Source organism: Spermophilus citellus (genome assembly GCF_964194105.1).
Source record: "Spermophilus citellus genome assembly, chromosome: 7".
Taxonomy (NCBI): Eukaryota; Metazoa; Chordata; class Mammalia; order Rodentia; family Sciuridae; genus Spermophilus; species Spermophilus citellus.
This window is the reverse complement of record NC_138188.1, coordinates 67,763,747-67,787,858: the sequence shown is the minus strand read 5'-3', so window position 1 is coordinate 67,787,858 and position 24,112 is coordinate 67,763,747. Positions and strand designations below refer to the sequence as shown.

The 24,112-nt window shown below is 40.9% G+C and overlaps 1 protein-coding gene across 2 annotated transcripts; it reads left to right on the top strand.

Annotated features, from left to right (window-relative positions):
* The first annotated feature begins 4,661 nt into the window (after positions 1 to 4,661).
* On the top strand, positions 4,662 to 23,665 carry TNFSF10 (TNF superfamily member 10). Of its 2 annotated transcripts, none has more exons than XM_081302694.1 (5): positions 4,662 to 5,020; positions 13,700 to 13,837; positions 16,898 to 16,940; positions 20,419 to 20,520; positions 22,251 to 23,665. In XM_081302694.1, the coding sequence occupies exons 1-5, from the start codon at positions 4,862 to 4,864 to the stop codon at positions 22,697 to 22,699; spliced, it is 891 nt and encodes a 296-aa protein (XP_081158820.1). In that variant the 5' UTR covers positions 4,662 to 4,861; the 3' UTR covers positions 22,700 to 23,665. The 2 variants fall into 2 exon arrangements, with proteins under 2 accessions (XP_081158820.1, XP_081158821.1); XM_081302695.1 differs by lacking the exon at positions 4,662 to 5,020 and adding an exon at positions 13,336 to 13,588.
* The last annotated feature ends 447 nt before the right edge of the window (positions 23,666 to 24,112 follow it).

Genomic DNA, 24,112 nt, shown 5'->3' with positions numbered 1-24,112 from the left:
TTTATCATTCCCTAGCCAAATCTAACAGCACCCTAGCTGGAGTGCTAATGGCAGATGGCCTAGAGAAAGGGTAAGAAGTTTTACTCTTGCCTCATGTGCATCCTCAGGCTTTCTCAGAAAGCCATTTAGCTGCTGGGAGCTTTACTTTCTAGAAGAAAAACTTGGGATCTGAGAAATTAACTGTGCTGCCCAAGAGGATATTGCTCATAAGTTCTCCTTCTAAGTTGGACAACCAAGAACAGTCTCTCCCAGCTCCTTGATTGTGTTCTACTCTCCAAGCCTGACATTTCTTCACCATGGTGTCATTAGATTCTGTTATTGAAGTATCTTGGTTTGTTTGGGGTGATTTGTTCCCTTGCTTTTTCATGTTTTTTGTGTGTCTACCCATCTAGTGGTATGGATCTGAGGTAGTAGAGTTTCTACCCTGTGGATTTGTAGTATCCCTGAAGATTTCCAATACCTCACCATTTAGGGGGAGACAAATAATAACAACCAATGCAAATAATATACTGCATTAAACCAACTAGTTCCTACTATGACATCTACAATGTTAATCTTCACAATAAATAGAAATGATGTGATCAATTATTGCCTACAATAAAACTAGCAAGTTTGCAAAAGGGTTTACAATTTCAAATGGTGAAGGAGGATAACAGAAATGATACAGGATGTAATGATTACGATGAAAAGGAGAGAAGATAGAAGTAAAAAAAGGAAAAGTGAAAGAGAGAACAACAGAGATTGACTGTTAGTGAAAGAAAAGAGAGAAAGAGAATCAAGTGAAACAGGTAAATGAAAAAATATATAAAGTAAAATTATTTTAAAAAATTAAAAATAAAAATAAAATAATTCAAAACAAAGTTAAAATATCCTAGTTCTCAAAAAACTGATCCATAAAAAATGGCTTCAGAAATGCTAGAAACGAGGGGGGAAAATATGAGTATGTATAAATGTCCATATGTTACTAAGGTAACAATTAAACAGAAAAGGAAAAAAGAGAGAAAAAAAATCTCCATCAAAAGTGCTAAATGCCAATTGGTCTGGAGATTTTTAAATCAGTGTGCCTCCAGGTCCTGGTAATTTCTGGTCCATGCTAGAAGATTGTATTCCAGGGATCTCCCCTGGGTTCCACTCATCTGTTAGAGGAGCCAATTCTTAGTCCCCGAGGTCATCTAAGGTCCCCCATTTCCTGCTTTCAGTCTCCAAACTCAATCTCCCCCCCCAACCCTTCCCCACCCATCCCAGTTCCCAGACTGCATCTCTCCCTTCCATTCCTGCAAGCAGCATTTTGGAGGGGGAGGGGTAGAGCCAAGTGGGTTTCCACCACCAGCTGTCCCCTATGTAAACCTCTCTCGACATTTGATTTTTCTCCTGGTCACTTAAGCACACTCTATGCTGTGCAGTGTATGTTTACTGGGCCTATATTTTGGCCCAAACTCAGGTTTGCCAGGAATTGGCTTCCTCAGCTGCTGGCCCCAGGTTGCAGCTGCAAAATAGTTCCTTCCTGTGTCCTCCACACTCTGCCTGGAGAGATGGCGGTTTCTTTCTTGCAGAAGGATGTTGTGCAGCAGTTTGTTGGGCAATGCCCTTGTTCACTAAATACTCCATACCCAGACACACCTCAGTTCTCCTAAAAATGCAGATTCCTTTAATTCCCTTATCCCTGTACTTTGCTCACAGAGGGACCACTCTGGCTAGTGCTTCTGGCCTGGCCATGGCAGTGACCATGCTGCTGGGGATTTTTTCCTTATTTTATTATACCAAACCTCCTGAGTCCCCGATCTGCTTTAAATGTCCAGTTTTAAATTCCAGTAAAGTCCCCCCACGTTTTTTTTGTTCACCCACCTTGCTGAGAAGCTTTCGGTTTTCACTCCTTGGAGCAGCCAGGAAAGCAACCTTCTCTATTCCCCCATCTTGAAAAATCCCAGGTGTTTTCAGTTATTATCCTCACTTAAAATATATATATATATATATATATATATATATATATATATATATATATATATATATTCATCTACCCACTTCTGTAATCAAGATGTATTGGTAGGGAAACCAACCTTCCCAAATTGCTGAGAATGTTCCTACCTTATACCTATTATCCCAGCATAGTGTTAACAGCACCCCTTTTATTATCGAATAAACTAAGTTTGGGAGATACATGATTTGGTCCCTTGGTGAGTGACATCTGAGAGATTACTAGAGTCACCTGTTAAAATTTGTCTAGTCCACACAAAAGGACCACAACAAAGATTAAACAGCCATCTTCTGAGGGGCATGACTGAGGAAGCATGCTGGAGAGCAGCAAGGAGGTGAGGAGACCTGCTGGAGTGGAAAAGCCTAGAGAGCAGAGAGAGTTATCTTGCCTGTCCCACATGTATCAGCTCAGAATCAAGAAGGACATCTCTTTCATGGGGAAACAGTAGGCTGAAGAGCCCCAGTGGTCTACATCACCACTGCAGGTGACTATGCCAGACACACACGCATCTCTCACAGTCCACGTTGGACAGCTCCCATCTCCTGTGACCTGAGCTCCCATGGCCCAGTGCTCTCTTGAAACTGGATTAAAAGAACAATTGTTTATTCTTGCCACCTGTGGCTTGCTTGGGAATCAACTGATCTAGGCTGTGTTGGGTTGACCTCGGCTCCAAAATGTACCTGGGATTAACTTTAGATCCAGATATCACTCATCCACCTTGAAGGACCCAGGGCTTTTGTTCCCAGGGAAATTAGAGCTGGTAAAACCAAGTGTGCAGTTCTAATTCAGGCCGTCCCGTGCTAGCTCCACTGACATCCCAGTGGCCTGATCACATGATTAAGCCTTTCAGTGAAGCAGGAGAACATACCCTCACACTTGACATGAACTGCACGGACACATGACAAAAGACATGAATAGAAGGAGGGATGAAGGCTTGGAGACAGTAAGGATCAGGCACATCAACCATGCATCTTGTCATTCCAGTTGCCTCATTCATTTTTCCCCTTTATTTTGAAAAGTCCTTCGACTCAGGACTTAAGAGTGTATGTTTAAAAATTGTTCAGTTTACGTAATATCTGAAACTGATTCCTTGTCAATCCATCTGTGCCCAAAAGGAGTTCGCATTTTAAAATCTGGAATTTTGACAGAAGCCAACTTAAGACTTGAAAAATATTTTAAGATGTGGATATAGCTAATTGATCTCAGCTCAAAGGCCAGGGCAGGAAGGCAGGATCCAAGGGTGAACAATGGGGCCTGTCTAAACTCGGGACAATAACTAGGATTCACTCTAGACAAAGGTTCCAAATTTAGGTTCTGCTATAGTCTGGATCTGAAATGTCTCCCAAAAATCTATGTGTCAAAGGTCACCAGCCTGTGGCAGGGCTAGGAGACGGTGGAACCTTCTGGAGGTGGGGCCTAGGAGAAGAAAGTCAGGTCATTGGGAGACATATTATTGAAGGACAAATTGGGACCAGCCTCTCCCTTTCTCCCTGCACTCCCTCCCTCCCCCCAACTTCCTGACTGGCATGACATGAGCAGGTGTCCTCTGCCATGTACTCCTGCCATGATGTGCTGCTTCACTAGAGTCCAAAGGCAATGGCAGCTAAGTAACCCTGGACAGAAACCTCTGAAACTGTGAGCCCAAATAAGCCTTTCCTCCTTTTGTGTTGTTTGTTTCAAGTATTTTGTCACAGCAATGAAAAGCTGACTAACATAGGTTTCAAAGGATTTCTTGGAGTATTTGGTGAAAATACAGATTCCTAGGCTCAACGCCAGAAACTCTGATTCAGTGGGTCTAGAATAGGTCATGAAATGCTGAACAAAATATAGGGACTACATATAGCATAGTCATCATATGGTACCTACTAGCTCCAGATGTGGGACTGGTTCTACATTTAAGGGTAAATAATGGCATAACCCTGAGCAGGAGTTTCCTGAGTCTCCATTTCCATTTGGGAAAACATCAGTGCATTTTTCCCCCTCTAACTTCTGGGTATGTTAGCTATTTCCTCCATCTCCAGTTTGACTCAGTAGATATTACCTTGTTAGGGCGTTGGGGTGCGGGAAAGAGACGAGAATTTGTTTCAGAATGTTTGCAAAAGGAAAGACATGTTATTCTGCCATTCAAAATAGGGTTATGCAGAAATATCGTTGTTATAAAAGGATTGCATTTTTCTTTATTCACTCTGGCATAAACCCTCTTCTACACCTCAGGTAACAGAAGGGAAGCCAGATATGGAAGTTTCAAGTCATAAGAATACTCCTATCATTTAGAAAGATAGTGCTTCTGCTAATGGCAGCCAGGGTGAAAGGCTTAGGGCTCTATAATTGAATGAGGATGTAATAGGAAAAATAAAATAAAACCCCAGTCATCTTCAGCTGAGGGGATTGTAGAAAGAAGGAAAGCAAGAAAGAGAAGAGGGCAAAGGGAGTTGAGGACAGAGAAGGGCACAGTATATTGGGCGGGGTATTGGTCTCCCTTCTCCCCGTCACCACCATGATGCAAGCTTTATCACTTTGCTCTGTTCTAGCCTCAGAGGAATGGGGGTAGAACAGAGGGCAGGTTCAAGGGATGTGAGGTGGAGTCCAGGCAGCAATACTTTTTAACATATTTCCTGGTGATTTTTTTTTCTTTTTTTCCTGTGCTGAGGATTGAACTCATACCCTTGCACATTGAATTTTTTTTTAATGCATTCACCAACTTGATACCTGACATAGTTATAGAATGGGGAAAGCCTTTGGGACTTTTACTTCTGCTCCTGCTGGCTTCCCCTAGTAGTGTTCTGTGAACTTCATCGTCATGTTGACAGAAAAGAAACTAAAACAAACGAACTCCACCCCCGTGGTTTTTGTTTCCTCATAGTAGCCTGCTGCTGCCTGGCTGACATGGGACGATCAGACCCTCACAGGATCATGGCCATGATGCAGACCATGGCGAGCTCCAGTCCCGGGCAGTCCTGCGTGCTGATTCTGATCTTCACAGTGCTCCTGCAGTCCCTGTGTGTGGCTGTGACTTACATCTACTTCACCAATGAGCTGAAGCAGGTCAGTAAAAAAGGCAAGTCTCAGCAACTGTCAGGTGGCCCTCCTCTCTACCTCTCAGCTCACTGCTCCTTGAAAACTTTACTATGGAAGAAAATATCTTTCTGTGTACAGATTCTAACTGCTAAAGTTTATCATTCCCAAGGACTTCATGGAGGTGTAGGTTCAGTAGACTGTGCAAAAACAAGCTCAGTTACAGAACTGGCTCTACCAGTTACTAGCAGATGCAGGGAACAAAACTCCTAAGGGTTTTTGCTGTTGTTGTTTAGTTTTATATGCATTTGCTTTTTTAAAATTGATACCATTCTGCAGTGCTTCCTGCGAAATGCTTGAATTCCTGTGGGTGAGGGCATCAGAGCAGAGGCTGCATCTGCTTCTGACACCTCTACAGCCTGGCATATGGCTCCCATTCAGGTGCTCTCTAAATACAGGCTATATAAGTGAACAACCATCACAAACATGGTGGGAGCCACTAAGAGACAGGCAGCAAAAAGAGAGTTGGGGCTCAACCTAAACCCAACAAGTAAACCCTTAATGAGGTTCCAGCTGAGGTTAATTCCAGTGGACCATAGAGAGACATGGGAAAACATTCAGAAGTGAGCCCTGCATAAACACCTATGTACTGTTTGCTTATGCTCAGACTTCATGCCAGCCTCTCTCTCCCACTCCTTTTGTTGTTGTTGTTGTTGTTGTTGTTGTTGTTTAATATTTTAAGTTAGTAGATAGAATTTCTTCACATAGACAAGCCAGACTTTTGAAAGTTAGCAGGTAGAATAATCTGCATCTGAACTAAAATCAGAACCAATGTCAGGTTTCTCATTGCTCCAAGAACAAGTGAGGGGTGGAGGAAAACTTCCTTGAAGTGCATTTTAGCTTCAGAACTATGGCATTTCTGTGTTGACAATAACAAGTGTGAATACAAAGGACTGGCTTTCTGCCTACCCCGGTGCACAGATGTGTCATGGGTAAAGTCTGTAACAGAAAGACTAATAGACTCAGTATTTGACTATTCATGAGAAATTAGTTGAAAAAACAATTGTCACTTTATGCTCAGGCTAGTCCAGGTGAAAAACAGGTATGAATACAAAGAAAAAGACTTAGTGTCACTTTAGTTTATGATTTTTCAACTATCTAAAACTTTTGAAACTGTGAATGTAAATTAAACCAACCACAAATGCCAACTCAAATAAACCAAGTCAGTTTTTAATTTCTTATGTATATTTTTGACAAATTCTATCTTATATAATAGAGAATTGAGAGCTGGACAAAATTTTGGATACCTCTCCCCCCAGTCCCATCCTCATTTTATAGATTAGGAAAGCAGGACACCCACCCCCAGAGATATGTATTACCCAAGCTTACACGGGACGAGCTAGCACCAGGACTGTGAATGCCTAACTAATGCTCTTCCTTCCACAGCAGCATACCCATGGTCAAAACTGTGCAGCTCATGATGTACATCCTGCAACACCAAATCTGCTGGTGACTAGGAAATGCAAGGCTGAGTCCCAGAAAAATATAAATGCATAAAAGCTATAGAGTGCTTTCTAATTGTCTGTTAGGGAAATGCAATTTGTATACCCTATGGAGTGTAAATTTGGTTATCTCGGTTGGGAATTTTTCCTTTGGAAATGGAAGAAGTAGACTCTTTTTTGTAAGTCATTATGAAAATTACGTTGACCATTTGTGAGAAAAAGTCTGGTGGTCCATTTTCAGAATATAGTATTTAGCCTTAAATGTAAGATTGGGATGTAAGAAATGCCTACAGAGGGGAAATAGAGCAGAATGGAAAGTTACACAATAGCACCTTAGGCTATGGATTTCTTGAAATAACCCTTTCCTTTGCCCACTGCAATTTTAAAATTAGCCAGTTGCAGAGATTGTAACCCCAGGCTCTTCCTATCAGAGCAAGGGGCAGTACTGCACTGGGGATAAAAACAGGCAGTCAGCTCACTCATGTGCACTTGCTTGGCAGACTTTGTTCAGTAGCACACCCTTCTGCAGAACATTTTGCCTTATGAAGCTACTTCTGAATATATGTCTGATTCCTCATGACACCCTAGGATTTCTAACACATTAGATGACCTGTAAAGAAGGCTTTATTGGAGGGCATGTTGAAGAGTTTGTGTATTTCTAGGAAAATAGATATTACTATAATCATACTTTAAGTTTTAAGTCCACATAAGAGACTGGAAATCTGCTACCCATGTTTATAGCAGCCCAATTCACAATAGTCAAACTATGGAAACAGTCTAGGTGTCCATCAATCGGTGAATGGATACAGAATATGTGGTACACAGACACAATGGAGTTTTATTTAGCCATAAATAAGAAGGAAATTATGTCATTTGCAGGATAAATAGAACTTGAGAGCATTATGTTAAGCAAAATGAACCAGAAGGTCAAGGGTCATGTTTTCTCTCATAGAAGCTAGAGAGAGGGAAAAAAGAAAAGAAAGATGAGGGGTACCTCATGAAAATTGAAGGAAGAGCATTAAAAGTAGAAAAAGAGACTAGCGCAAGGGAGAAGGGGAGGGAAAAGAGAAATACTGAGGAATGATATTTGCCAAATTATATTGTTATATTTGTGTGCATGCATGAATCCCACCATTATGTATAATTATAATGCACCAATAAAAATATGGGAAAAAAGAGACCAAAATGCTGCTACGTGTACCATTCTGAAGCCAGTATTTGAAGCCCTTTGTTAACTTTATAGTATAAAGAGAGTGAAGCTATTTCTCCATAAACAAGCGGCTCTATCAGTTATACACATCATAAATTGGTCTGCTTATTTAAGACTGAATAAATCCTCTGCTGAGCTGATTTATGCAGTAGCCTGTGTATAAAATCAAGTTTTTAAAACTTCTACGTAAAAAAATGAAAATTTCAAATAAAGCTTAACATCTCCCCACTTATGCATATTTTTCTTGACTGCATAGTTACATGAGCATACACATGCATAAGAATTAATTGAGAGTAGCACTATAAAAGGAGAATTAACAGATATTGAACAATTATTGCATGCCAGAAACTTTGATAACTATTACACTGTGTCATACTCATAACCATCTTATAAAAATCAGTATAATTATACCATTTTATAAGTGAACAAACTAAGGCTTAGGGAAATCAGGTAATTTTTTTTCAAGATGACAAAGTTAGTAGAAGATAAAGCCCAACTTTTGAAACTGGCTATTAAGCAAGTGCTCAATAAATTTAGCCATAGTAATTTCTGTTGAAAGATTTTTTTTTGAAGGTATCACCATCTTCATCAGGAATTTTTCCAAGGGGAAATAAATCTGAATTTTCTTGAGAATCTGTGCAGAATTTGAAAAAGCATATTCTGCATAAGCCGCAATTTCCTAAGACAGATTACAGGTTTCTACCTTTGAAAATTTGCAGAAGATTCAGTAAGCAAGGTCTATAGGATGGCGCATGTGTCAAAGAAGGTCCGGTAACATTGACTTGGACCATCACAAGAAGCCTGTAGACCAGCGAGTAGGAGGCACGTATGGAAACTCTAAAGTCTGTGTCATTCTGTGAAAGTTTCATGGCAAGGAAATGGCCCATCACTCTGACATCATAGACGGGGAGGGAAAAGAGGATCCTTCTCTATAGATCCCTGTGGGAAGCCATTCTTGCACGTGATTGGGCATCTCCTGGATTGGGTGTGAGGCGTTCTGGCCAAACTGTGTCGGAGCTATCCCCACCCTCTCCAGGTGCGAGAGCCTGTCAGTGTGGGGGTGTGACTGACCACTGACCCTGAGACCAGTCACTGACCCTGACCTTGGAATGCTGCCCCCCTCGACCTTCACTGGATGGAATTTTCCCCTGAATTTCTTGTTCCCCAATAAAAGGCCACTCCCTGGCGTGCTCTCTCTCTCTCCTGCTAGTCCTGAGTGAGCCTTGCTGCCCCACCGGGTGGTTCGAGGTGAGAGCCAGAGAGGAGAGCCGTCTTGGACCTGGTCATAGAAAAAGGTAACTGAGTCTGTGTGTGTTTATTTTGATCTCACTAGTTAACTTCTATGCCATGAACCTCTTTAATGAAACCAGCATGCTGGCCGCCTGGTGGAGATCCCCATAAATGATTCTTTATGCTATTTGTGGTTTGCCGAAAATGATGATCAGAGACTAATGTTTGAGGAGCAGGGAGGGCCAAAGCTGTCAACTTAAAATCTCTGTGACAGCACAGGAATCTACCTTCCTGATCTTAAGCCCCACCAGGACTGGTTGGCCCTGGCCTAGGCAGCTGCCATGCTATGACTGCACCAAAGCAGTCACCATGGAAATCCACTTCTCAGGACCAAGGGCTTCTGGAGCTAAAGAACAGGAATTGGTACAAAGCTGTGCCTCCAGGGGCCACAGGAATGAAACCTGAACTCCTGCATCCCCCAGCCACAACACCCACATGTGGTTATCTAAAGAACAGTCCAGTCTGCAGTGAGCTGCAGGAAGCTCATACTTTGAGACAGAAAGGATGTGGGGGGGAAAAGGAGGGCAAGAGACATCTGATTAATCATTGTTGGACTCACCACAGCACAAACTTGCCACACAGTCACTAGAACAGGCCAAGACCTGCAAAAGAACAACCAAACATCATAATACAAGGAACACATGAGGATGAGGAAGGTGGTGAAGCATCCTCTCTGGATTTTTTTTTTCAAAATTCAATATTTATGTATAAAAATGTCTAGAAAGACAAAAGCCAAAATGTTGATAAGTATGCTCTCTAGATAGGAGGATAAGAGGTGCCCTCCACTTTGTTTTTCAGGATATTATACATTTTCTATAGTGAATCTCATAAGAGAATATATGCTACCATGCGTGGTTTTCATGCAAATTTAAAGAATGTGATATTTGTGTGTAGTCTTTGGTAGGACACTTGGGGATTGAACCCAGAGGTAATCTACCACTAAGCTATAGCCCTAGTCCTTTTTTTTTTTTTTTAATTGCTGAGGCTTGCCTCAATCTTTCAATGCTCCTGCCTCCACTCTCCAAGTTGCTGGGTTTACAGGTGTGCATTGCCATGCCCAATTTGGATATTAAGAGAAAACAACTATATGCAAAAATTGTATACAGGCAGTCTGATAACCCTGTAAACAAGAGAGAGCATCCAAAAGTTAACTATGGGGTGGAGTTGTGGATGCTTTTAGTGTTTGCCTGTTTGTTCTGTTTTATTTATTTTTACTTTGGGGGAGTATTTTGTTTTCCATTTATACTTTCAAAACATGTTCTTTACTTTTCTATGTTTCTCTGGCTGCCAGTGTATTTTGCAAGTGTCTAGGCTGCATTTACTTTTGAGCCATAAGTAACACGAGCTTGTCAATCTCCCAGGAACTTACTCAGTTTTCACAGTTCCCCCTTCCACCTCCTGACAGATTTTCTAGAAAACCCAAGAGGTATCACAGGCACTCACTCACAGTTGGCATTAGCCTGAACTGGCCTCTGCTGTTTGGGTTGTATTTCCACCCTTCTCAAATTCCACTCGGGGTCATAGGTTGCTGCTAACCCCTGTCAGGATACTGGCCTGACCCAGAGGCAGCCAACTCTGCCTCTCCCTGTCTGTCAACACTCTTTCCTGTTGAAATAGCCTGCAGTTTCTGGGAAGTAAGGAGCAAAGTGATCCCTCCCTTCTTGTCAGGCACACCTTTGTACCCCAACAAGTTACCAATGTTCATGAGCCTGCTGATTGGGTTTCATAAAACCAAAGCCTGGCAGAACTTCCTCAGACTGGCTGCACTGAGACAGTGACCAGGAAAACTTGCTTTTCCTATAACCATCTTCATCCTGTAGCTCATTCCAGCTCTTCCCTCTTCCTCCCTGATCCCTGTCCCCCATTTGCTAGATAAGGTCTCCTGCTTCTGTAACTGAAAGCTTGGTCCTCGTCCCTGAAGTCAAAATAATAATGAGGACACAGTTTTGAGAAAATGGAAAAAGAAATTTTATTGCTTTGCTAGCAAAGGAGAAACACAGGGGATTCCTGTACCATAGTCTGTGAATCTGACCAGAGGGCTTTTAAAGAGGTAATTCAAAAGCTGCATTTCAGGCGTGCTTGGTTGGGGGGCTATAATCTACTTGTGGCCCTGAGAAGTAGCCATTTCTTAGATCTTCTGAGACCATCCTGAAGTCTGAATTAGTTTATTCCTGTGGTATGGGTTTGCTCAAGGACAGATAACAGCCTAGGATGGGGAAAAGGGTAATCTTGCTTCTCCCAACGTTAGGGACATTGAGAGGGAGAGGAAGAAGAGAAATCGGGGGGAAATGTCAGTTTTAAAATCAGCCACAGTGGCAGAGCAGCAAAAGTCATGTCCAAAGCACAAAGTGGTCCCCTGTTACGCTTTTGAGCCATATGTGACTGAATTCCTTCTCTGAAAGGCTATTCAACTCCTAAGGTATTTGGAGAGGCAACTTGCTGTTCCAAACAGAGGTGTGTGGGTTGGGCAGGTGTGAGGTAGGCTGTCTAATTCCATCGCCAGACACATTCCACCACTCAGGTGGGTCCAGGTGGCCATCCTCAACTGCATTTATGAGATTCTTCTACTCTTTTTTTTTTGGTTGTTGTTGTTTGTTGTTATTTCATTGGCTACTATTGTTTAATAAGTAAGGTAACCAAAAACACCTTTATTTTTTACAAGTTCCTTTCTTCTTTTTCCAAAATAATCATGATTAACTTAAAAAATGGTTATACAATACATCTTCAAAGCATTTCCCTATAACAGGAAACTTGAGAAAATCCAAAAGATTAAAACAATTCTATTGTGCTGTCATTATATAACAAAACTGAAACTAGCATAAGTCAAGGAAATTCATTCCTACTTCAGGTTCTTCTCCTCCAGGAACCAATATTATTATTTCCTTTAGCAAAATCTGAGCTAATATTGAGTGATCCTTGTTCCTTCTGGTGTGATTCCAGCACAGTGTTGACAAAGTCATTAAATCCAAGAAGTGTACCCATCATTTCCTTATTACTTTTGATCACAATGTAATTTTTTTTAAAGAGAGAGAGAATTTTTAATAATTATTTGTCAGTTTTCGGTGGACACAACATCTTCATTTTATTTTTATGTGCTGCTGAGGATCGAACCCAGCACCCCGTGCATACCAGGCAAGCGCGTTACTGCTTGAGTCACATCCTCAGACCACAATGTAAGTTTTTGATCCTGCACACCTGTCCACAAGCTCTAGGAGCAACAGCTGTGATGGTTGGGTTGGTAGTAGCATTAACCACCATGACTAAGCTGGAAGTGGCCAGCCCAAAGTTCTATTCTTAGAGTTTTTTTTTTTTTAAAGAAAGAAAGAAAGAAAGAAAGACAGGAGGCTGAGGCAGGAGGATCACAGGTTCAAGGCCAGCCTCAGCAACTTAGTGAAGCCCTAAGTAAAAGGGCTCAAAATAATAAATTAAAAGGAATGGGCATGTGGCTCAGTGGTTAAGCCCTCCTGGGTTCAATCCCTGGTACCAAAATATAAAATAACATAAAAATAAAGAAAGAAATTTGAAAAAATAAACGTTTGTTTAAAAGTAAAGTGTTCTGCGCTAGGGAATGTGGAAGGAATTTATTAACTCAAATCTGTACCTTTACACTTGAGCGACCTTTATCAAAAATCCAAGGGGTACATGGCTGAGTCATAAACAGGAAGTTTTGTTTAAAATGAGATTGTTTTATGCATAAATTAAAAGATTGTCATTAAATTTGATTGCTCCTTCAAGCATTGCAGTAAACTAACTTCAAATAACAGATAAAAATAATTATTTTCCCATTTATTTCCCCAGATAAAGGTAACTCAACTAATTTTTTACAGGGAAATAACATCTCTTAAATTTCAATTGTTAGGAAAATAAAATCAAAAAGGAAAGAAGGAAATAAAAAGAAAAACTTCTGTTTTTCTTAATCAGATAACAGCCTGGAATGTTCTGGATGGTTGGTGTGTGTGTGTGTGTGTGTGTGTGTGTGTGTGTGTGTGTGTGATCTAGCAAGGATTTGTTGACAAGGGTGAGGACTTTGTTGACAATGATCCGGCTGTATAAATATTTACTCTCAATCAGAAGAAACAGCAAAACTTCAGATGGTATTTCAAGTCTCTGCAGACAAGTCCCTCGCTAGTGTAAACATCTAATGAGGCACCATGGAGATTTCTGGAACAGGTCCAGACAATGCCACCCAGACTAGCAGAAATCACATCAATAACAGAATCTCCTCAGCCACCTGGGTTCTGATTAAGAAAAAGGGGATTGCCCATACATCAAAGGGTCTAATTTTTATTTAGGATGCTGGGATTTGAACTGACCTCCCTGCCTATTCTGTATCTAGGTGGCTTTCCAAGTTTAGAATGAGATCCAACTACAACAGAGCTGGAAGGGACCCAAGACATCACCATGTTCAAAGCTCTGCTTAGCAGCACCTAGGGAAGAGAGGAAGCATGGTGGAGAGACAACACAGCTGTTTAAAGATGAGGTCAGGGACGGCACCAGGACCCAGGATATCTGATATGTGTCACAACCTTTCCCCCTATATTCAACTGCTTGCTTTTAGCCAAAGAGCAAAGGACAGCAGGCCTACTTTTATCCAAGGTGCTGTAACTTCTCTGAATCCGCCATCCGTTTCCATTGTTTTAACTTCCAGTTGGAGAAAGACAAAAAGCTGTGGTGTATAACATTGTGGTATATTCCATTTTAACCCAGATGCAGGACAAGTACTTCCAAGGTGTCCTTACCTGTTTCTTAAAGGAAGATGACCAATTTTGGGACCCCACTGATGAAGATTCTATGAACAGCCCCTGCTGGCAAGGGAAGTGGCAACTCCGCCAGTTTGTCAGAAAGGTAGGTAACCTCCCTCACAGGTGCACAAGGTCAGAGGAGGAGGAATCCTTAAGCTATCAAGACTAGACTCTGCATTTTGCAAAAGAGGAAACTGAGGCCCAGAGTGTTTAAGTGATTTTTCCACAGATTCACAGAACTAGGAAACACTGGCGTAGCACAAAATGATAGGTCCTGGCTGATTTCTGGTATACCCCAGAGCCTCCTCCTCTAGTCTAAACTTTTAATCTCACTTGTGGAAACTGAGGCACAGACAAGGAAATGTGTTCAAGGTCTTGCTGTGTGGTGTGATTTTTTTTTTTTTTTGGTCTTCATTCAGAAGATAAAGGAAGCCAAATAATGATGTTTTATATGCTTCCCACATTATTGCTCTCTGGAATTAAATACATATTTATTTATGCATGCACACAGTGATGAAGAAAGAAAGGAAAAGGGAAAAAGAGATACTTTAAGAACCAAAGGTGAAGATATCTCAGTTCACAGTTAAGTGACAAATTACAAAAATATACCTATTTATATAAGTTGCTTAAGAGACCTCTAGCAGAAATATTGTGTTAGCTAATAGTTAATTTTACTAAATGTGATTGATTTCATTTTTGGCAATGTGACTTCGATTGAATCAATTTCTTCTCTGGCTGCTCCCTTCTCTGTACGATGGCATTTAAAAATATTTGCTGAAAACATCAGATAAGAGCACAAATATCAAAACAAGCCCATGTATGCTATTATTGTTTAAAGACATACTGGGGAATTCCCAGTGTAGGAGGAGGATGTGTTTTAGATATGTTTGTAAAGTCCATTGTCTGGTGTACACTATCTAGGTGGGTTTCCAACTGTAGAATAAGATCCACACCACGTCAGAGCTGGAAGGGACCTCAGACAACATCGCATGCAAAGCTCTGATTGGGAGCACAGGAGAAGAGAGGAAGCAGCGTGTTGAGAGACAAAGTCAAGTTCAGACATCACCACGATGCTATTTCCACAGGAAATGAAATTGCATCTCCACCTGGGTGGCCTAGGAACGCACCTGCTCTGTGCCCACCCTAGAAATGTGGTCTTGGCTGCCCCTCCCCCCGCAGTAGTACTGAGCAGCTGTGATTCCTTCACTTCAAATGGCAATGAGTGGGGGGGGGCGGGGGAGGGGGGGGGCGGGGGAGAGGGGGGGCGGGCAAAAGCTTGAAAAAGCACCGGCTGTGGAAGGCTCCAGAGGAACCTCAGAAATGGAATTCCAAAGTCCCTGGGATCTGGAGGCTGGAGGGCAGGACGAAACCCAGCAACAGGGAGAGATGCAGAACTGTAGTAGACACCTGGAGACTGAGGAGTCTTCTGGAATGGGGAGCAGCAGTGGGGAGACAAGAGAATTTACATGTGGGTTTCTGCAACTCTCCATTTCCCCTTCTTAGATTCTGATACCAACTAGAGTAGAAAGAAGCTGGAGGAGGACATGGAAGGTGGGGACCAGAGTGGGGAAAGAACTGCCCCTTATATCAGATGCATCACAACGGTTAAACATTTTATTTCCAGTAAGCAGTCAATGCCCATTTTGTGTTATCTCATTGAATCCTCACAGCAGCTCTCTGAGGAAGAAATCATGGTTATATGTATATATAAAATCAAAGTTTTATGCACACACACACATAGATATTGTTTTGTGTTTTGTTTGCTTTTGCTTTGCTTTTTAGTACCAGGGATTGAATCCAGAGGAGTGTAACCACTGAGCAACATCCCCAGCCCTTTTTTTTTGAGACAGGGTCTAGCTAAGTTGCTTTGGACCTCACTAAGTTACTCAGCCTCCGGAGCTGCTGGAATTACAGGTGTGCACCCCTGCACTGGGCCATATACATTTTTAAATAGATAAAGAAATTGAAGTTCGGATCAGCAAAGTAACTTGAGCAGACTCCCAGAACTAGTATTGGCAAGATTGGACTCAGGCTATGCAGCGACACTTGCAGTCCCTCATTTTGTTTCCCACACTGCGAGGCTGACCTTTCTCCCCTTCACTTGCTTCCCTCCCTCCTTCCCTTCCATTCTGTCCCAGAATAAGAGAAGGAAAGAGCAAGAGTGAAAGAGAGAGACAAACAGAAACAGAGAGAGAGAGAGAATGCTCACTTCCCCTCATTCCCATCCCTACACCAGAGCCCACAGGACTGACTCCTAGCCCTATCCTGGGTTAGGGCTGGAGGCAGAGGGAGAAGCACAGAGCCTCTGCTTTGGGGTGGGGGTACAGAGAAGGCAGGTTCCAGCAATTCCAAAATTAATGACAGTGATGAGGAAAGGAAGGCAGCGATGGCCCAAGCACTCAGGAGTGACTGAGCTGAATGAAGGGGGTCCAGAAGCCATGAGTGAGCCTAGCTGGGTTTTGCTTGTTAAATACAAAGGTTCAATTTTCACTTTCTTGCTGTTTTTCCCCATTGGTTAGCCCAAAGAGGCGGCTTTAGTGAAGCTAGATGTTTAGTAAAGCTATGGCAACTCAGTGAAATATCTTTATGTACAGTATATCTTGACCACGTTTTCAGAAATGAGAGAATGACATGGTATTGCCAGGCCATACCCTGGTGGGTGTGAATGTCTGTGGGCATCATAAGAGAGAAGTATTCATTACATTTTAAGATTTGGATCTGTCCAATAATTTCAAGCTGCTGGACTCTGTCATGTCATGCTTTTATACACACACATGTGCCCCCCCAACAGAAAGTAGTATGACATGATTATCACAGGGGGCCTCATGGAAGCCTGGGGGACTTTAGGCTGTCCTGACTTGGCAGATGGCCTCTTTGACCTGCATCGTTCCAAGTGTGACCTTTCAAAGACTTCATCCAGAAACAGAACTTTCCTGGGCAGAAGACCCTCCCTTCGTCATTGCATAGGGACCACTATCTCATTATTCATCCCTGCCCTCGGCCCTCCCCATACAAACACTGAGTTCAATCAACAACTTAAAGCTAAGTTGGTATCTTATATAGAAATGTCCTTTTAGACATCAGCAAGAAGAGCCATAGGCATATTCTATATCGGGTGAAAACTTGTAGAGAATTAACAAGCTTTATTCAATACTATTTGCAGATGATTTTGAGAACCTATGAGGAAACCATTCCTACAGTTGAAGGTAGTGATTTTTTTGTTGTTGTTCTTCTAATTTGTCAAATTCATGACAAGGTAAATACCTTTCTGTTCTCCTCTTTGCTCCCATCTGCCCACCTACCTCTGGCCTGCTGCCCAGTGTCTCAAGCCACTTACTGACTCTATTTTAATCTTTGCACCAATAGCTGGAAAGTTCAGAACCAAATCTGTGGCCTACCTATAGCCAGAACTTTACTTCCTCTCAATTTTGTTTTTCCCATATGAATTTCCTTTTCACCTCAATTTCTTCACTTAACTGGTTTTTACCTTATGTTTTAAATAAGCTACCTTAAATCTTTTCTGAAACCTGGCAGGAAGTGAAGTAGATAAGATTCCCCCAAAGTTACCCATCTTCTCTGCATCTGACCATGAGCAAAAGCCCCTCCTGCATCATGCCTCCCCTGAACATCTTTCTAGCCAACCGCAATCTTCATCCTGTGGTCTACCTTCCTGTTCATGATCAGCAGCCTTCTCTTGACCCACATTCCCCAGCACTGTGGTAGCCCAGGCCAACTTCTTTACCCTTCCATCTGTCATCTTCCATCCCGGGCTCCTCCCTCTTCATCATGGATCATCTAACTGTCGCCTCTTTACAGAGGATTTTCCTGCACCTGTCTAAGTAAGGTTCCCTACACTGTTATTTCTATCATACTCACCTTGTCCATCTCTTCTATTTTTATGTATTTTAAAACTACTTGATGTCTGCTTCCCTACTGGGTTCAAGATCTGTAAAGACAGAATACATTTCTGTTTTCTTACTTCTCTATACCCTGCACCTAACTGTACACCTCAGGCCTAGTGATTCTGTCTTCCCACCCAGCCCCTTTATTGTACTACTTTAAGTCTGTGTGTGTGTGTGTGTGTGTGTGTGTATGTGCGCGCGCGCGTTGAATTAAATTCACAGAGCACACAGTTAACCATTTAAAAGTGGACCATTTAGTGTATTCACAGTGTGCTAACACCACCTCTCTATCCAGAATGTTATTCATCATAGTTTTGGAATGAATAAATGAACATGTAAATAAAATGACTGAATTAAATTTGCTACTTCTTTGCATTTGGCTCACCATGTCCCCATTTTTCCATATGACTGGCTATACATGACTGAACACATATGCCAGCAATCTGGTAGAGAAGAGACTGTTTCTTAACCTCCCCATCATGTGAAAAGTCTCATTTTTCTTTATTAAATATGAATAACAAGGCCTGGTCCCGGGATCTAAGCATTCTTTCTGATCATCTCCCCAAAGGTAAAAGCAGTTGTCAGCATGTTGGACATGCCACCAGTTCTGATAAGGCTCACTGGATCCATGGGCTATAGTAGGTGCACATACTCTTTTTAGTGTTGGAACAGTATTCTTTTTACTCACCCCAGTAAAGCATCCCTCCCTTCCTACCTTCAATGGCATTGCATTTTCCTTTTGCACATGTGTCCAATCTTCCTTTTTTTGTAAGGTTCTAAACCATGTACTTTCACTATGAATCACTAGGTGCTCTGCATGCCCATATGTATCGGTGACACCCAAATACACATATAAGCAAGTTTTTTCTCTAGGAGATATTTGTTATAACCAGAAGGAAATTCCCTCTCTTTTAAAATTTGTTTTCAAATCTTTTTTCCCATATCCTTGCAATGACCTCAAATGCAAATCGAATTCAGATACTGAATATTTAAAAACATTGTGTTAAGGGTTAGGGCAGGCAAGGCATCATGAATTATTTAACAGTCAAGGTTAAAGGTAAATGGACACATCAACCTTGAAAGCTGAGCACTCTGAGTCTAATGTGTAATCGACTATGCATTTCCATGCTACATTTGGACTTCAGTATCATATAAATGGCCACCCATTCTGAATCATTTACAACTAATACCAGATAGATGGAAAGGATTTTTGTTTTGTTTTGTTTTGTTTTCCATTCATCCTCCTCTGTGAAATTTCAGCACTCCTATTGGCTCCCTCTTCTCCTAGCCTAAATTAAGGCCTACTGTGCTTGTCTCAGTTATAATTATCTGTTAACTTGCCTGCTAGCCTGCAGCCCTCTCACCTTCCCATCCATCAAACTTTACCATGACATAAGGGGGCTTAAACTACAACGTATACCTCTTCATTTCCCAGGATACCTTTCAGTCTTCCCATGTCCTATTAAGTCAAGATCTTCAATTCTTGGATGCCTCATTCAAGCTTGCAACTGAACTCCTCTCAGGACCATGACCCGGGAATGTTTTGTACATCCTGCTCTGGGATTCTGTTCTGTTTTGCCAGAAATGTCTTCTCCCATCCCTGCAGCCTGCCCATCCTCACCCTGTTAGATATTGATCTTTGCATTATAACAGTTTCTTGCATTTCCTTGCTTATAATTCTTTTTGTCCTGGACAATGCCTGGCACAGGTGTGGTGGGCACTTTGGTTTATTTGAGTAAATGAAAGAAAAGACCTTAGCACCATCTCCTCGACAAATCTTCCCCTTACCTCAGCTCTCAAATAACTAGGAGTCTTTCCTCTTCTACACACCTGTCACCTTTTATTTCTACTTCTCATAGGTAACTTTTCACTTTCTAATTCATATCTCTCATGAAATACTATTAAGTCCCTTGAGGACTCAGTCAATAGAATCAATGATTAATTCATGTAACCTTGTACAGTGTAGTGCAGGGATAATCTGCCAATATTTGTTTGACGAAAGAATACAACTTATTCTAACAATCAATGTGAGCATATTTGGGAAGTTGGAGCTGATATTTTTAAAGAGAGTAGGGTTTGAGGGATTTTTTTTTTAAGTTGCTCTCAAGTACTTTGGATGGTGGTCAATAAATCCTATTTGTTATGATCTCATGAATCAGCAACTTATATGTTCTTGGACTAAATCTTGGACCAGCATGTCAATTCCTATTTTTTTTTTTTTGGTGGGAGTGAGGGGGGTTTGGGGATGACTATTTAGATACTAGTTTGTAGCATCTATGAACAATTGCTATTCCACTCCTTTAGCATCAGTAGTACCTAGCAAAGAGGAAAATACAATTGAGATGGAAAAAATTGGAGTGGAAAAAAAATGCTACCACTCTAATTTTTTCCATATGTAACTCAAAGAGGAAATTTGCCAATATATGATTATTTGCACACGTTAAGTCATTCAGCATGATTATTAGAAGTCCACTGTGTCTTTTTAATTTTTGTTTGTTTTTGTTTGTTTGTTGCCTTTTGTTGTATCCTACTTGGTCCTTGCCTCTGAGATGCTGATAAATTATAATTCACATTAGTGCTCATTCTTTCTGGCTAAAGTACTTTTCAAATCAAGCATAGTTGAAGTAGATTGACCATCCTACTAAAACATGGGCTTTTTATGAAACTCCTAGAATCAACTTTGGAAGCCCAATGTGCTTCTTGACTGACAGCACCTGTGAGCAGAACTTATTTGAGGACTAGTTTGATCAGTGCTGATGAGTCTTTGTCATTTTTCTTTTAGAAAAACAAGCTATTTCTTCCCTAGAAAGAGAAAGAAGACCTCAGAGAGTAGCAGCTCACATAACAGGGACCACTCGGAGAAGCATTACATTCTTAGATCCAGGTAAGAAAAAACAACAAACATCCAATTTAGGGTTGGGATGTACCTCAGTGGTAGAGCATGTGCCCAGCATGCATGAAGCCCTGGGTTTGATCCTAGCACTGAAAAATAACACCTGGCCTAAGGGTAGCCAACGAAAGCATTGTTCCAAGGAATTTAATTTATCTAATTTCTACCTAAAATATTTATTTGGCAATCTAGAAGATGCTTGTAATAATCAAGTTTCAGATTGACTATTTTCAGAAGCAAAATTACAGACAAAGAGCTCAATTACTGCTGTGGCAAAACTGGCTTCGGGGAAAATATGAAGGGAAGAATTTTGTCTTTGAAATTTCTAGGCTTCCATTTTTTGCTATTCTTCTTTATCTGTAAAGTGATATCCTCCCTCCCCTCCCCACCTTCAATGGCATTGCATTTTCCTTTTTTTGCACGTGTGTCAAATCTTCCTTTTCTTATAAGGTTCTAAACCATGTACTTTCACTATGAATCATTAGGTGCTCTTCATGGCCGTTGTAAGTTGAGTCATAGGACATTGCCAACATAAGAGCATATTTCATTCACAAAAATGTCAGTTCCATACAGTTTACCTAAATCCGTGTGCTACAGTTTACCTAAATATGTTAAGTCCAGTTTTTTTCTGTAGGACCGGGTGTCAATGTAATACTGTAGGAAGTGCATGGTTCTGACAGTATAAATACTAAAGTGTGAATACTCAGCTCCTCCTCACCTAGATATGTTTAGAGCAAATTATTTAAGCAAGTCAAGTTTCAATGTCTTCATATGCAAAATAGAGATCATCCTTAACTCATAAAGTGGTGAAGATTAATAGTAACACATGCAAACTGTCCAGCCTACTGTGAGTACTCAATAAGTAGTCACCTTTTTTTTTTTTTTTTTTTTTTTTTTAGGAAAGATTTTATCCCAGAAAAAGAAATTTAAGAATCACTTAAGAGATGAAAAAGCTGTTTAGGAGAGTTGTTTATATTCCTGAGCAGTTGTCTCCTTGGTATTCCTAAAATCATGTTTTAGAAATGATTGACATGTGCTACCTACAAGTAAGATTTATTACAATGTTACTGTTTGTTATCTATCAACAAATTTGATAATTGTTTTAAGCTCTTAAAAAGCTAAATTTTGCAGTAATCAGGAAGATGAAACCAAAGTTTAAAAATGTCCATATTTTTATAGAGCTCTTTTTCACTCAAAATCTTTGAGAGTTAAAGATCCAGGGATCTGAGGATCTTTAAATATAGGCTCTTTTGTCCAAATTTGTGCCTTTCTCATTTTTTAAATTAAAAATGCCTTCTGCTTGGGTGACATATTTGACTTTGGAGAACTGTGAAAGACCAAGGAGGAACTTAAAAAGACCCACCAGCACAGGAAAGGAGGAAAGGGGGGTTAAGACAGAAGCTCTGCTCAGGAGTAAAAACTGCCACCTGAGTGGATCATGCCCTGGGTTACTATTCAGAGCTGAGCGTGTCAGGTGTGGTATAAGTAGATGAGCTACAGTAAGGCAGGGAACTTCCAGAACATCACAATGATGCAGGAACCTCCTGCTTCCTATATGACTAGAATTTATAATCCACATAATATTGAAGGGGCAAGAAATTCGGTATTAAATTGAAATCCATTGTAAACCCAGCAAAAATATCAGCTGTGCAGAGCTGCTGGGGAAGTCCTTGCTTTGCTATAATCTCTCCTCTGTTAACTCTCTGTCTCTCATCTTCATCCAGACTCCAAGAGTGAAAAGGCTTTGGGCCAGAAAATAAAATCCTGGGAGTCATCAAGGAAGGGACATTCATTCCTGAAAAATTTGCACTTGAGGAATGGAGAACTTGTCATCCATCAAACAGGTCTTTATTACATCTATTCCCAAACATACTTTCGATTTCAGGAAATTGAAGAAACTTCAGGAATACTTTCAAAAGATACCAAAAAGAAAAGCAAACAGTTGGTACAGTATATTTACAAATGTACGGACTATCCTGACCCTATATTGCTGATGAAAAGTGCCAGAAATAGTTGTTGGTCCAAAGATTCTGAATATGGACTCTATTCCATCTATCAAGGGGGGATGTTTGAGCTTAAGGAAAATGACCGAATTTTTGTCTCTGTAACTAATGAACACTTGATTGACTTGGACCAAGAAGCCAGTTTTTTCGGGGTCTTTTTGATTGCTTAAATGATCTGCAGAGGAGCGTCGTTTGAGCCCAGGAGTTAAAGATCATCCTGGGAAATTTAGCAAGTCTCCATCTCTGAAAAGAAGGTACACAAGGCAGCAGCTAAACCAGTGTCCTCTTGGAACAAATGGAAGCCTGGCTGAGTCCCAAATGTTCACTTTGGTTTCTCTGGTGTGGGGAGACTAGGAAGGAGTATACGCAGGGCCACTGAGGGATCATGGCCCGGCTGACACCTTGATTCAGACTTCTAGCTCTGAGGCCAGAAGAGAATGAATTCCTGTTGCTGAAAGCCACCTAGATTGAAACACCTTGTTCCAGCAGTTCTAGGAAGCTGACACAGCCTTTCATGCCTTGTTCAAGAAATGTTGCCACTGACAATCATACAGATATGGATACACACACACACTCACACACACACTCACACACACACACACATATACATACCCTGGATTGAACCCAGGGGCGCTTACCACTGAGCCACATCCCCAGCCCTTTTTTTATATTTTATTTAGAGACAGGGTCTCACTAAGTTACTGAGGCTGGCTTTGAACTCTCCATCCTCCTGCCTCAGCCTCTCAAGCCACTGGGATTACAGGTGTGCACCACTATACCTGGTCCCCAATCACCATATATTTTTTTCTAAAAGTTTTCTAGTTAGGCCTTCCTAGTTCCACAGTGTCATTCAACTTTAATTTAAATTCTATGTGATGTGATGTTGGAATTAAATGTTACCTTTTACCATACAAATATCCAGTTTTTCATCCCTTTTTTTAATAGGCCACCCTTTTCCCTGCAGGTTTAATGTCTCTTCTTTCATATACCAAGATTGTATAGGTCTGTCTCTGTGCTCAGTTTTTTTTTCCCTATTGTTCTAATTGTCCATCTTGTACCCATGTCACCCCCTTTTCTAAAAATTTGTTGTAAAATATATGTATATATAAAACATAAAATTTGTTATTTTAATCCTTTCTCAGCATGCAATTCAGTGGCCTTAATTATTTAAATTACTACTTAATTTCTCTAAATTTAACTATCTGAGGTACTCAAATAAGTGAAATTACACAAATTTTGTCATTTTATGTCTCATTTATTTCTATTAACATGTCTTCAAGATTCATCCATGTTTTAGCATTGTTGGAATTTCCTAGCTTCTTGAGGCTGTTACACTGAGTAGCCTTCAGTTAATGTAATGGAGAGTTTTGAAATCTGAGGCTAAAGAATGATGACCACAAAATTTTGGCAGCTAGAATGCAATGTCATTATGAAGAAGAGATTATTGGGGGGAAAAAAGCAGCCAATAGATACTGTGATGAGAAATGAGGGTCAGGATAACCTGATCTTGAAGCAACACTTCATTAGTGCTACAACCCAGAGTGATAATTCCCAAAGTCTGAACCCCAACTGCAGTAGGGCTT